The 15,127-nt window shown below is 31.1% G+C and overlaps 1 protein-coding gene across 3 annotated transcripts; it reads left to right on the forward strand.

Moving 5' to 3' along the window:
* Positions 1-4,561: 4,561 nt before the first annotated feature.
* LOC134683725 (cysteine and tyrosine-rich protein 1-like) lies at positions 4,562-14,730 on the forward strand. 3 transcript variants are annotated; one of them, XM_063543041.1, is made up of 4 exons: positions 4,562-4,643; positions 12,719-12,836; positions 13,678-13,850; positions 14,284-14,730. In XM_063543041.1, the coding sequence occupies exons 1-4, from the start codon at positions 4,607-4,609 to the stop codon at positions 14,487-14,489; spliced, it is 534 nt and encodes a 177-aa protein (XP_063399111.1). In that variant the 5' UTR covers positions 4,562-4,606; the 3' UTR covers positions 14,490-14,730. The 3 variants fall into 3 exon arrangements, with proteins under 3 accessions (XP_063399111.1, XP_063399110.1, XP_063399112.1); XM_063543040.1 differs by lacking the exon at positions 4,562-4,643 and adding an exon at positions 11,354-11,565; XM_063543042.1 differs by lacking the exon at positions 4,562-4,643 and adding an exon at positions 12,336-12,357.
* The last annotated feature ends 397 nt before the right edge of the window (positions 14,731-15,127 follow it).

Here is a 15,127-nt window from a genome sequence, read left to right on the forward strand (position 1 = left end):
AAATCAACAAAAGCACAATACAATTTTTTTCTTCTAAATAAATACAAATCAATGAGACATTTCAAATTGAAGATATGATCAACAGTGCCATACCCCTTTCTGAAGCCTGCCTGTTCTTCGCATAATAATCCTAAACTTTCCAAATAATTGAACAATCTATTATTCAAAATACATGTAAACAATTTTCCATAACAGCTCAATATTGTAATACCTCTATAGTTATCAGCATTTGCAGGATCACCTTTCTTTTTAAATATAGGGCAGATAAAACCCTTTGACCATGAGTCCGGTATAATACCACTTTCAAATACAATATTAAATATTTTCAAAAATACAGGCATAAGTTTACAAGCTGCATGTTTCAAAAATTCATTAAGTATCATGTCATCGCTACATGCTTTGTTATTTTTCAAAGACTTAATTGCATTTACAACTTCTTGTTCACAAATCAACTGATTAATTACAGTATTATACTCACTAATATTTTCTGGTAATACAACATCAATATCATTTTCTACATTATTCAAATTTTTAAAATGGTTAAAAAATAAATCAAGAGCAACCTTCTGAGATACATTTTTACCTTTCTCACAGCCCTTGTTTAACAATGACCAATAAGACTTTGGATCAGTGGTACACAAACCACGCAATTTTTCTATAAATGCCTTCTGAAACTCGTTAAATTGAGTTTTCAAAGTTTTCTTGTACTCTCTACTTTTACATACCAAATCATCATAATTAATTGTTGAACGTACTCTATAGTAATACTTCTTAGACCTGCGATAATTTTTACGTTTTACATAGCATTCACTATTAAAATACTTCTTACGATGTACAAATTGAGAGTTACATTTTTTTTTAACATTTTTATCATTGATTTTAACAAACATATTGGCTTGTTCTGCCGCATTCCTTATAATATTAACACAATCATTTACAACATTATTGACAGTTACATTATCAGTATTTTGAGGATCAATATCCTCTAATTTATTCAAAAGTTCATCTATACTGGTATCGTCTAGGTTCTCCGTGAAAACTGGTGCTCGGTCTCTGGTCCATATTGGTTTTACAATAGACTCTGATTCACCATGCAAGGTGATTACAATGTTAGAGTCATTTGTATTGTCCATATCATTGTCATTTACATAAGAGTTATTCAAATCTACATCAACAACACAAGATAAATTTGTACACAAATGTAAACAAATAGGTTTATGAATATCACTAAGAATTGGATCAAATATCAATACATTGAAATCAACAATCGATCGGAATAGATTTGGTGATACAATGGCATAATCAATAACAGAATTATTACAAGTCGTAAGCCCAATATCCTTGTCATTACCCACTCTACCATTAACAAAGAACAGTTCTAAACTTCTACATAGTTCTAATAATTTTTTGCCATATTTATCAACTTTATGCTTATCTTGAGATTGTCTTACAACAGGGATACCACATTCCTCTAATATATGTAAATTATTAACAAGACTTTGCTCAATATTTGGCACATTACAAAAGTCAAGAATATTATTGTCAATGTCAACATATTCATTACAGTTACTACAATGTGCATTGAAATCACCAAGTAAACAAACTTGGAAATCTGATTCATTTATAACATTTTCAATTTCGTTAAACATATCAACACTACTATATAAGCTACCATCAGGTGGAATATAAACTACCCCAAATAAAGTTTTTTGAAACAATAGCTTATCATCAATGGTGAACCATAATACACAATGACTAGAACAAGTAAATGGGTCCCTTACATGGACATAGTTGCATATATATTCTTTTACATAAACACAAATACCACCTGATTTAGATGAACAATTTTGCCTTATAACAGAGGGTAGTAGCTTAAATCCATTAACCTCAACATCATCATATTGATCAATTTTAGTTTCAGTAAGACATATTACATCATATAAAGACATGAATTCAATAAAATCTGGATTTTTCAATTTAGAGACAAGACCACACACATTAAGGGTTAAAATTTTTATATTTTTAAATTGCAAGATATTTTCATTTTCAAGCACTTCCTTTTGAATCACAGATTTATCATCACTGACATCAAGCACTGACTCGGTGTCTAGACATTTCCCTTCCGCGCGCTCCTACAGCTCAGTAAGTCCCAACTTTTTATAATCAACGTCCACGATCCCTAGTTTGAATAGGTCGTCGGTTAGAATGATAGCAAATTACAGAGTTATCTCACCTTATTTGTTAAGTTCTAGTGCATTTCAACCAAATTGTGTCTTCTATTACCAGAACAGAAAATGGAAATGGATGTTATGTTTGTGCATAACTACATATTATGAATTGAAATCAATGTCAAATTGGGTGGGGTTTTTTTTGTCATGTTTTCACCACTGCCTGATTCTTAGGCAGACTGGCACTTAAATAGAGATGGTCTGTATACTATATCAATGACCGCCGTGGATCAATTATTAAACTGATTAAAAGTAAAAAGAATATACCCTTTATTTGTAGTAATGAATGAAAGGGAGAGGAGCAGGACCTTTTCGTTACGTCGGGAATGTGTGATTTTAAGATCGGAATTTCAGGATTGACCATTTTGGGATCCGGGATTTTTTTTTTTGCATTTCGGAATGTCGGGATATTTAATTTGTATTAAATTCGGGATCTTGGGATTTTTTAACCCAGGATATTGTGATCAGGACCCCTCCGACCCCGACCCCCTTTTAGAATGTTCATAATATACAGATAAGCACTAAAATTATTCATGTGTTATTAAAATTAATAGAGAACAAACAAAATAGGATATTTTTTGTGGTAAAAGAAAAGCCGGGCTAGAAATACAATTATCCTGTCCCAAATTACCTATGATTTTTATACCTCTTCTGAAATATTCAGTCTTTACAAAAAAATATTAATTACAAAAACAAGAAGATGTGGTATATCTATGATTGCCAATGAGACAGCTCTCCGCAAGAGACCAACACGACACCGAAGTTAACAATGAACAAAGCCGATACCGCATAATCAGATATAAAAGGCCCCGAAATGACAATGTACACCAATTCAAATGAGAAACCTAACAGCCTTATTTATGTACAAAAAAATGAACGAAAAACAAATATGAAACACATAAACAAACGACAGCCACTAAATTACAGGCTCCTGACTTAAATGTTCATAATATACTAGATGTATATGTTGGTTTATAATAAAATTAATAGAAAACAAAAATTGGGATTTTTTTGTAATAAAGGAGGAAGGTTAAAAAATAATTCCTGTCCCCAAGTACCTAGGACTTTTAATACTTTTCCCTGAAATTCTCAAGTCATTAAATCTTTTACAAAATTCTTCCTACAACACTTTACATACTTTCAACCACGCTTTGAATGTCCACGATTTCGATAAGATATTTCATAAACTATATAAGATATCTTATAAACAATATGAGATATCTTATAAACTATATAAGATATCTTATAAACTATGTAAGATATCTTATAAATTATATAAAATATCTTATAAAAAAATTGTTTATAAGATATCTTATATAAAAATTGTTTATAAGATAGCTCATATACTTTATAAGATATCTTTTAAACTTTAGAAGATATCTTCTAAAGTATATAAGATACCATATAAACTTTATAAGATATCTTATATGACATTAAAGATATCTTATATGATATTAAAGATATCTTATATAAAATTAAAGATATCTTATATAATTAAAGATATCTCATATAACATTAAAGATATCTCATATGATATATGAGATATCTTATATGAAATTAAAGATATCTTATATGATATTAAAGATATCTCATATAACATTAAAGATATCTTATATGATATTAAAGATATCTTATATAAAATTAAAGATATCTTATATGATATATGAGATATCTTATATGAGATATCTTATATGATATATGAGAAATCTTATATGATATATGAGATATCTTATATGATATATGAGATATCTTATATGATATATGAGATATCTTATATAAAATATGAGATATCTTATAAAAATGAAATTATATAAGATATCTTATAAAATATATAAGATATCTTATAAAATATATAAGATATCTTATAAAATATATAAGATATCTTATAAAATATATAAGATATCTTATAAAATATATAAGATATCTTATAAAATATATAAGATATCTTATATATTATAGGAGATATCTTATATATTATAGGAGATATCTTATATATTATAGGAGATATCTTATATATTATAGGAGATATCTTGAAATTCGAATAAATAGTAAAACGGCTTGCCATAAGAAATCCCAATCCTAATCCTATAGCGCGGCTGAGATAAACGAACCAAACTGTGTCCCCATCATTATTGGGTATCATAAATAAAGGATTTAAGAGAGTTAGACGATTGACACTTAACAGAATTGATTGGCATTACATGAAATCTGTAATGAAGTTGTTATAGACGTAATACGCTGTGTTGTTGTATACGCTTTGTTACCTAGCATAATTATCGGCTTTTTAAATATCAAGGTAGGTATACCGTTTCACCTGAGATATTGCTGGGTCAATAAATTAGCAAAAGTCACTCATTGTAATAAATAAGAATTTTATCATGCTGCAGGAATTATTTCCTTTTCTATTTACTATAGGTAAGTAATTTTTTATATTTGATGGGACAGAATCCTGTTTTTTGTTTCCTTTCAAAGATGCATTGATGGGATGTTTCAAATGAAGTGGGACAGCAATTTTATATCCTGAGTTTTCCCTGTCTGTAGAAATCGTTGATGTGTTTTACGTCGTGAGTATAAGAATGAAAAAGATGGTCAACCGTTAACTTTTTTATTCTTTTTAATTCCAGGCGGTATCTGGTAATAATGCAAGGATAATAAAAAAAAATTACGTAGCATATTTTCAAAAATTGAAATTGAAGTTTGCATTTTCTGTGCGAATCTTTCATTATACATCGTTGATGAACAGTATTTTATAAATAGAAAGCTGCTGTCAAGACAAATAATTCCAATGATTATATTTATTATATCATCATCGTAATATCTTATGAAATGAAATGAGTTATTATAATATAAAATGATAAAAATAGAATCTCATTACTGTAAATGACAAATTAGCCCATACGAAAAGCGGCGTTTTGCACTTGCGCCGATCTGCATTTCATTTGCGCCGATTTTTTTCACAGGTAAATTACAGGTGAATAGATATAAGAAGGTGTGGTATGAGTGCCAATGAGACAACTCTTATTTTTATTATCATCAAAGACCTTTTTTAGTAAGCCAGTTGTACAAATGTTATGAATTATCAATCATAACATGGATATAACTGTTTTGAACTCTGAAAAGTATCGAAAAAAGTTCAATTCCATGTGATGAATGATGAATTTTTATAATGATAGAGCATTGATCTGATGATGTAATTTATCACACAAATCTCTAGAAATTGTTTCAACCGCATTTAAGAAATTATTGTCGTTTGAAGTGTAGAACACACTAGTTTTCTGCAGTCAACAATTAATTGGTTTAATGTTTCCCTTGTTTGAAAATTAGTTTTCCGCTGATTTAATTGGGCATAAAAATGGAAATTAAGTGAGAAAATATTGAAGGTTTTCTTCCTCAGGTTTGCATAGCGGACAAATTGGGTCTGTACCTCCTATATTAAATATAGCTTTAGTTGCTTGTAAAAAGTAGGTTCACGTTTGTATTCTATCTTTTGTTGTGGCTTTCTTTGTATTCCATGGAATTTCCATGTAAAAGTATAAGCTGTAACTTACCTGTAAATCCAATTAGGAGAGAATATAAATCGGCGCAAATGAAAAAAAGAAATCGGCGCAAATGAAAGAATGAAAATTTTCAAAATCGACGCAAATGTCATACGCCCAAGAAAAGCAAACAGGTACATTTTGGGCTTTTATATTTTAATTTGATTTAAAATGAATAAGGATAGTAATATATACTATAGCATATATTTTCAATTAAAAAATTTGGTTGAATAATGTATTGTGTAAATAGAAATTTAATAAACTGCATAAGTAATTAAGTTTTATCAATGGAAGAATTGTTGCACATTATTCGTTAAATGTTTGATTTTACAAATAAATATCAATTTTCATTGCGAGTTGTGGCAATTCTTTCTGGAGTAACCTTCACAAGATATGGTCAAATTAAAATCATCAAATGAACCAAATACGTCACTTTTCTTTAACATAGAATTGTCTTGAAATTTGATTTCTGTAATTTGAGGTTAATGTTTAAAATTACTTTGCTTTTTATGAGATATTACGTGACAACATATTATAAAACTGTAGAAATTTTTATGATAAAAATCACAAAATGTAAATCCAATCGTGAATCAATTTAGTATAAAACCACAGATAATCTTACCAACAAGCTATTTAGTTAATAAGACAAAATGATTGTGTTTAAACAGGCAGGTACGCATTTGATCAGTATGGTGAATATTACGAAATTTAGTTTTCGTCTTCTCTTCTTACGGTCTATAATACAGGTGTTATATTATCGTCTGTTAGTCTACCATTTTTGTATAGACATGTGTACACAAATATGGGATGGATATATACTCCGGTCTGTTTGTTTGTTTTCTATTTTTCTTTGAATCGATCTGATGAGTTAAGCCTTTTCAACTAATTTTTCTTTTTTCTTTTTTCTTTTTTCTTTTTTTCTTTTTTCTTTTTTCTTTTTCTTTTTCTTTTTGTCTTTTTCTTTTTTCTTTTTCTTTTTTTTTTTTCTTTTCTTTTTTCCTTCCTTTCCTTGCCTTTTTTTTTCTTTTTTTGGGGGGAGGGGAGGAGGGTTGAACGCTCATAAATATTTGACGCAATCGTATGCTTTATTTTTGGCGCAAATGATACCATGTAAATTTAAAACATGTGGCGACAACGTAGCATTGAAAAAAAGGGTGCAGCGCAAAAGGACGCATTTTTGGCGAAAACGGATTTCTTCCGTCCAGAGTCGGGAGCTTGTAGTTTATTGATTGTCGCTGGTTCCTGTCTGTCATATTTGTTTTTCGTGAATGGATTTGTTATACATTAGCCTGTTATTTCTTTTGTTCAATTGATATGTTTCACATTGTTCATGTCGGGAACTTTTATTTCCGAATATACGATATGGGTTTTTCACATTGTTGAAGGCATTACGGTTGACTATAATTGATTACATACACTTCATTTGGAGTTTGGTTGTCTCATTGGCAATCATACCAAATCTCCTTATTTTTATATATAAAACCATGTGTACGGAGGACTTTTAATTGTCCATTTGGGACAAATTAAAATAAAATATTAAATCCTTATTGCAAATTGATTTGTTTTTAATTTGTCATTACATTTTTACAAATTGAAACTGTAATGCCACAATGTTCGAAATTCATTGTAAAAACAATTTACTGTATTGTAAAAAATCTGTTGCAGATGACAAAATCGATTATAATATACATCGCTAACCTTAGCCGTATTCGGCAAAAACTTTTGGAATTTCGGGTCTACAATGTCCTTATATTTCGTACTCTATTTTGCCTTTTCAAAGTATTGATTCGAGTGTCACTGATGATTACTTTGAAGACAAAAAATGCGTCTAGCTTACACAATTATAATCTATGATGAATTTAATCATTTCATAAAACAAAGCAGAATATATTTTTTTTCACACAGTGGAAATTAAAAAAAATAATACATTCATAGTCTCACAGAACAATATGTGTAAAGCTATTCAAAAACACATGGAGAAGCTCGCCTTCGAGGTACAGGAAGTCGTTTTATAACAAGTAAATGATTCTGCAGCTGGCTATCAAAACATGGTTATCTAGCGCGCATCTAAAATGCACCGATCGCACATAAAACGTATTGGTAGTCAATTTCGTAAAATACTATAATTATAATACAATCACACGAAAACTGCTGATCATTGACACGAACAATCAAACTACCCGATGTTAACTGGTGAAAAACACTTTGGGATGGCTTGTTCAAAGATCACGGTGGGTATGGTTGTCCTGCGAGAGAACGTACTGTGCTGGTGATTTGGTCCTGACGGGTGCTGGTGGGTCCTGATTCTGTGCTGGTGGGTTTGTTTACATTGTATCAGAACAGCAATAAAACGACTGTTTTGTTGCTTAATTTTTCTCTGGTGTGTCATAAGTACCATGCAAAGTATATTACAACAATATTATATTGCAAAAGTCGTGCAAGTTCGGTAAACGGAATTGTCCTGACACTGTGCTGGTGATAAGAAAAACGGTCCTGGTTCTGTGCTCCTATGTCCTGGTTCTGTGCTTTTATATTTTAGTTAAAAGTGGCATATATTCAAGATCATTGATACTGTACTTTTATTGACTTATTAGCTGTTGTCTGCTTTCTTGAAATTGACATTGTTGTGAATCTGTTTACTGTTAATATGAGAGAAAAAATACCCCTATTTAAAAAAAATAAAAATTAAACTAACTGTAATCTTATTTATTGGCCTGTTAATGGAACCCTTCTTGCCCCCTTTTATGATAAGAAAATATGTTTACGATTTTCAGGATTACGATCATTTTGCAAGATCACCAAAATACGTTGTAATTTATACACTACTTATATAAAGTAGATTATGTGGTATGTTTGTTGTCAATGGACAAATTTCCATAAGAAACCAAAGGAAGTATATAATAACCATACGCCATCGTACGACCTTCAACAATAACCCATAAAATGAAAATGTAAAAGGTTTTGCATAAAAATGGAGAGCAAAAATATAGAACAAAGGACTTTCTGAGCGTTTGAATCATGTCTTTGGCAGCTTAAAACACATTTGTGAACAAATGAGTGCTGACTATAAGAATGACAATAGTATTGCGGGTTTGTTTGTTTGGTGTTGTTTTGGTTTTTTTTTTGGGGGGGGGGGGGGATGGGGATAAGTTAGAAAGTTAGAGCGAGGTTACAGTGAAAGCTTGGAATAGTTTCCCGTAAGATTAAAAAGATGTATTGTAAAAGAAAAATGTATCTTATAGCTATTAAGAATCACTTGCTGTAAGATTTTTCCAACAATTTTTTTTTTGTCTAAACGGTTATCAGTTTGGTTTTTTTTTAAAGTTCGATAGAACACTAAAAAAAAGCACTATTTTATGAAAGGGCAGGCTAGAATATGTCAGAGAATGAAGACGAGATAACCTAGAGAACACTAATAAAATTAAGATTTCTTAGCTTTTTTCATTTCAAAATAAATATTTTTGATAAAGAATTACGGGGGAGGAAGTGAACAATGTGTCCTTCTTTTCTATATATAAATATTTTTCATGAATAAAAATAAAATGTGCCTTGATTATAATTGAAAATGAGTAAATGGAAAAAAATACCCAACTAGAATGCACTTTTATTTTAATATTGGTAATATCACTAAGCATTTAAGTTTTGTGTGTCAAACACACCATCTCTGTAGTAATGACTCCTTACTAAGATATTTCACTTCATTCATTTTTTTTTCTGCATTTTTTTATATTGTGAATTCATAGAATTATTATATTAAATATAGCCTTAATTTATATTAAAAAAAAATGAATCTAAAGCCAGATATATCAAACATTTTTGTTTCCATCTATCCGTTTTCAGGACTTTAACAATCAAAAAGTAAAATCACAAAAGTACTGAAATCAGAGGAAAATCAATTTTTAACAATAACACGCCTGGAAAGTAAAATGCGTACTCGGCGGTCTGTAATCATCCATTTTTAGACACCCCAGGCTCCTAAAAAACAAGCCCGGGTGGGGGTTCAAAGATGCAAATTAAGTACTTATATCAATATTTTATCTTTTCGTGTACGGTTTATGACCCCTCCTGTGGCCTGTCAATTCCGAAATGTGCAAACTGCAATAGTATCAAAACAGCACAGACAATGAATAATAGAGATATAATTTTGTACATATATCAAGAAGAAACTTCTTGCAAAGCATTATTATTTAAGATCATTATTGTATTTAGTAGAAAAAGAGAATTTAGTGAAAATAAAATCACTATTTTTGTAAAAAAATCGCAGACCTTTGTACAGAGATTTTTGTTATGTTTAGCATGGGATCAACACAATGGTTCATTATCGAGTAAAAAAAAATCAAAATGTCTATCTACCTTGCACATTTCAGAAAATTCAGATCAGATAACGAAACTGGTTCCAGCAACATTTATAAGCAATTTAAGATTGTGACCCTCACAGTTTCCATTCACCACAAATATTCTCGTTACAACGAATCATTTTAAATACAAAAATACGTGTTGCATGCAGCCTTTTGTTTATCTATTAATATATGTATACGGATAAAGTTATGAAATGCAGCAGGGTCATCAGGGTGAGGAGTCCATGTCATCTGAAATAAATGCTAAGCATAGATCTAGAAAGCGACATATAATCATGACATTAAAAAAAGTCTCTTCTTTTCGACTTTTTTCGAACAAATTGACACATAAAATGAATTATATAGAATGGTGGAATTTTTAACTTATTTAAGATACTATATATTGTTATCTGATATTGGACGAAAGATGTTGCCCTTTTATGTTATTATGTAATACAAGTTGGGATCATTTGAAAACACGTATTACACAGCCAAATGGATGCACAAGAGCTAAAATAGGAGTCATAGATCCTGTTGGCAACAATTATCTGGCTAATTCTATTGATTTTGTAACATTTGTTTCAAATATGACCAACTTCTTATCCAAAATCACCAGCACCGTATCAGGACCCACCAGCACAACGACAGGACCCACCAGCACAGTATCAGGACATGAATAAGTTGAGAAAATGCTAAATTTTAATAAATTGCAATGTTTTTTTCACAACATTCTTTTGTCTTGTGGATTGCGGTATAGAAAGCGGAGTCTATAAGCATTTTTGTTTTATTTTTTCAGTTCGAGATTTTCTGAAAATTAGCATTTTTGTGTTACGCTTACTGAAACAGTTTAGAGGGTCATTTTTTTAATGGTTTATATATGAACCCATAAGAAACGAAATTGAAAAATCTCAACTGTTTTCTTCCATTTTGTATGAGTGAAAACGTCAAAAATCATCATGTTCGTCTTTGTTTACATTATTTCATTGATCACCAGCACCCGTCAGGACCGAATCACCAGCACAGTACGTTCTCTCGCAGGACAACCATACCCACCGTGTATCTGTATGCCTTCTAGACAAAATGAAGTGTTTTGATACGAATACTCGAGGAAAAAAAACTTTTAAATTAAACAAATCATAATCATGGATTAAAAACAAAGTGAATAAGACAGCGCCATATTATTTGGAATTTTTTGCTACATTTTCATCGGCTATCACAAAACTACAACTTGAATTATTACGTTGCGACAACGTTGTGTTTGTATTGACGCCATTTTTCTGACGTTGTTGCAACGGTAAGCTTATGTTGTCACAGCGTTCATGCATGCATTCAAAAGTGTGTATTGTTTCACTTTCAATACTGCTGTGTAAATAAATTAGCAAAATTACTTTAACTGCAATAAATGACATGTAGGAAAAAGGATAATGCTGAGAGAAATCTCCATTTTGCTATGTTACATGATAGGTAAGTTATTTTATTTATTCCCTTTTAGTATTAATTTAGAAGATTTCACTGCATGCATTGTATTTTGAATAAAACTGCATATTCTCCTGAGGAAAATGTATATTCATCGCGCAAAACGTCGCGGGCTTTTACTCCAAATCCAAATGAAGGCATACCTTTTATTATGTATTATATTAAAACAAACAAGACTACCAAAGGCAATAGGATCCTGACTTGAGACAGGTGGAAAATGCGGCAAGGTTTTATATGATTTGAGAGATCTCCGACCCCCACTCTTATACCTCTAGCCAATGTAGAGTCAAGAATCACATAGCAATAATTCATATATTGAATATACTTTTATTATTTTAATGACAAGTTTGTAAACTTGTCTTATGAAAAAAGCAATAAGTTTGTTAATAATAAATTGTAATAGTGTTATGGCTATATTTTTTACTCTTTTCCAGGAGCGGTAGTATGTGACCAGTGTTACCATTATACATACGGGTATATTAATAGCTATAATTTTTACTCTTTTTCAGGAGCGGTAGTTCTTGACCAGTGTTACCATTATGCATACGGGTATAGTAATGGCTATATAATTTTACTTTCTTTTTCAGGCGCGGTAGTATGTGACCAGTGTTACCATTATGCATACGGGTATAGTAATGGCTATGTAATTTTACTTTCTTTTTCAGGCGCGGTAGTATGTGACCAGTGTTACCATTATGCATACGGGTATAGTAATGGCTATGTAATTTTACTTTCTTTTTCAGGCGCGGTAGTATGTGACCAGTGTTACCATTATGCATGGTATGTTATGTATGAATATACTTTTATTATTGTAATGACAAGTTTGTAAACTTGTCTTATGAAAAAAGCAATAAGTTTGTTAATAATAAATTGTAATAGTGTTATGGCTATAATTTTTACTCTTTTCCAGGAGCGGTAGTATGTGACCAGTGTTACCATTATGCATACGGGTATATTAATAGCTATACTTTTTACTCTTTTTCAGGAGCGGTAGTTCTTGACCAGTGTTACCAGTATGCATACGGGTATAGTAATGGCTATATAATTTTACTTTCTTTTTCAGGCGCGGTAGTATGTGACCAGTGTTACCATTATGCATACGAGTATAGTAATGGCTATATAATTTTACTTTCTTTTTCAGGCGCGGTAGTATGTGACAATTGTTACCATTATGCATACGGGTATAGTTACTGCAGCGGTTACTGTTCAGGGTACTACGGATCTCAGTACTGTATATACTATACCGGATATTATATTTTGTAAGAATTTTAAACATTGCTATATGATTTGAAGGTTTTGGGTAAAGAATTTGTTATGGATGATTATTTGGTATTCATGGTGGGGGTGAGGAATTTTTTCAAATTGACTATTAATGTTCTTGAAAATATTTGCACTTTTGTACACGATTTACTACTACATTTTTATCCTGTTTTTATTTTTATAAATTTTAGGTGACCAAATTCCTGTCTCCAAATCTGTACGTTAAGTTTGAAACTCAAAACAAACTTCAAGCTCTAACTTTTTTTTAAGATCTAGAAGTAGACATCTAAAAAGAGTTAGTTGTCTTAGACAATCTCCTTTATATTTCCTGATTTAAGTTTTCAACATGTTTAAGATTTTCAGTACATTTTTTTTTTAAACTGTCATGAAGTTTAACGTACTTTCAGCCTGTGTCTAAGTTCACATTCAGGAGCCGTTAATTATTTTCATTTAATTCTTGAATGTTTATAATTTCAATTGTTATAAAACGAAACAAAAACAAGAGTTGTTGTGTTGTGGTTTTTTTTTAAATTTGTAATCTGTAAAAATCGTAAGTATGAACCAATGAGTTTTGAAGGGAGTTTTGTGAAAAGTACAATCAAGTATGATATCTGACAGTTCGGTGTCTTTTCAAGTAAATGATTCACATATCAATTCTCTGTCATAAAACATACGCTTGCTCAATGTAATGTTAATCGTTTTCTTGTCACAGTGAGTTATTAATATACGTTCCTTAAATGAATACTCTGATTGATTTGTGTAAGATGTTCTGTGCAACAATAAGGCAACAACATGTTGCTGTCTGAAAAAAAAATTCACTTGATTACATCTCTCTTTCAGTTCTGGTGGAGCAATAGCCGGCTTAGTTTTTGGATTAATTGCCGCTGCAGCCATTTTTATTGTCGTCGCAATTATATGTATAAAAAACCACAATAAGCGAACTATTGGACGAGTGGTCGGACCTGCTCCTAACACAACAACAGTAGCTGTCACTAGTACAACACATCCGACAGGTATGGTTAGATTATTCCTTATAATATACATTTGTGTAATACAGACAATGGAATATTACGTTTGAAAGAAAGAGTCGCATATACACAAGAAACACACACAATCATACATTGATTCATGACTTTGAACATGAGAATCGTTATATAACTCTTGTTATGGGCCTCAGTGGCCAAGTGGTCTAAACAGGAGAACTGCTGGATGACTAGACTGTCAACTGAACACTGGAGGTGTGAGTTCATATCCAGTACGTGGCAAGTGTGCTCGGCTCCAATCTTAATTTACTAAGATTGTTAGTTTTCTTACAGAAGGTCAAGGGTTCTCTCCGAGCATTCCGGCTTCCTCCACAAATAAAAACTACCCGCAAGAAAATGACACAAAAGTATTTCATTACAGTAATTCACTGTTTAAGTTTTGAGTTTTATTAATCTTTTGAAGGATACATGCAACCAATGAACCCGTATCCAAGCTACACGACACAACCGCTGCCACAGCCACCACAGTACAGTCCAATGTATCCTCCGCCGCCAGCTTACTCAATTCCGATGTCGCAAGGATATAGTGCACCAACACAACCACAGTACAACAGCATCTACAATCACCCACCAACATTTGGGAACAGAACGCAGACAACAAATGTATAACTTTGGTAGTGCTTATAATCAACCATTGATTGTGATACATTCATAACTATTATATTCTGCTTTCCGTGACATAAAATAGTGCTGATATCTATAGTGTTTGTCGCAGCATTTCATTCTGAATTGATTATGAACAAGATAAATCATAAAGTTCTTTAAATTCAAATATAAATGCTATATAGTTATGCTGAAATTTTCATACATGTGTGGATGCTAAACAATGTGTTTTCTGGTGATAATGTTACACTGTCACTCACACAGTGATATTTTAAAATTAAATCTAATTTTTCAGTAATGGTTGTTTATTGTAGAACTACATCGAAAGCAATAGCACAGGAAAACAGGTCACTTTTCTTATCCTTTAATTGGGTGCTTTCTAAGATCTTCTGTTATCCTCCCTACCAATTTATTGTTTGCCCTGTACTCGAAGGAACGTTGCTGGAAAATATAACTCTTTTTTTTTTAACTTTTAAAATATTATATCACAGGCTTAAGAGTTTCAAAAAAGTAAGATCACAAAAATACTGAACTCCGAGGGAAATTTAATCGAAAAGTGCATAATCACATGGCAAAATTAAATGACAAAACACATCAAACGAATGGACAACTCATATTCCTGACTTGGTACAGATATTTTCAGA

This window comes from Mytilus trossulus, chromosome 9 (genome assembly GCF_036588685.1).
Source record: "Mytilus trossulus isolate FHL-02 chromosome 9, PNRI_Mtr1.1.1.hap1, whole genome shotgun sequence".
Lineage (NCBI taxonomy): Eukaryota > Metazoa > Mollusca > Bivalvia > Mytilida > Mytilidae > Mytilus > Mytilus trossulus.

Excerpts from the sequence above, each read along its gene's own strand:
- LOC134683725 (XM_063543040.1), top strand. The coding sequence starts at position 11,526 with ATGCTGAGAGAAATCTCCATTTTGCTATGTTACATGATAG. Across the intron at positions 11,566-12,718 it reads TTTGCTATGTTACATGATAG|GCGCGGTAGTATGTGACAAT; the intron begins GTAAGTTATTTT and ends TTTCTTTTTCAG. Across the intron at positions 12,837-13,677 it reads TATACCGGATATTATATTTT|TTCTGGTGGAGCAATAGCCG; the intron begins GTAAGAATTTTA and ends TCTCTCTTTCAG.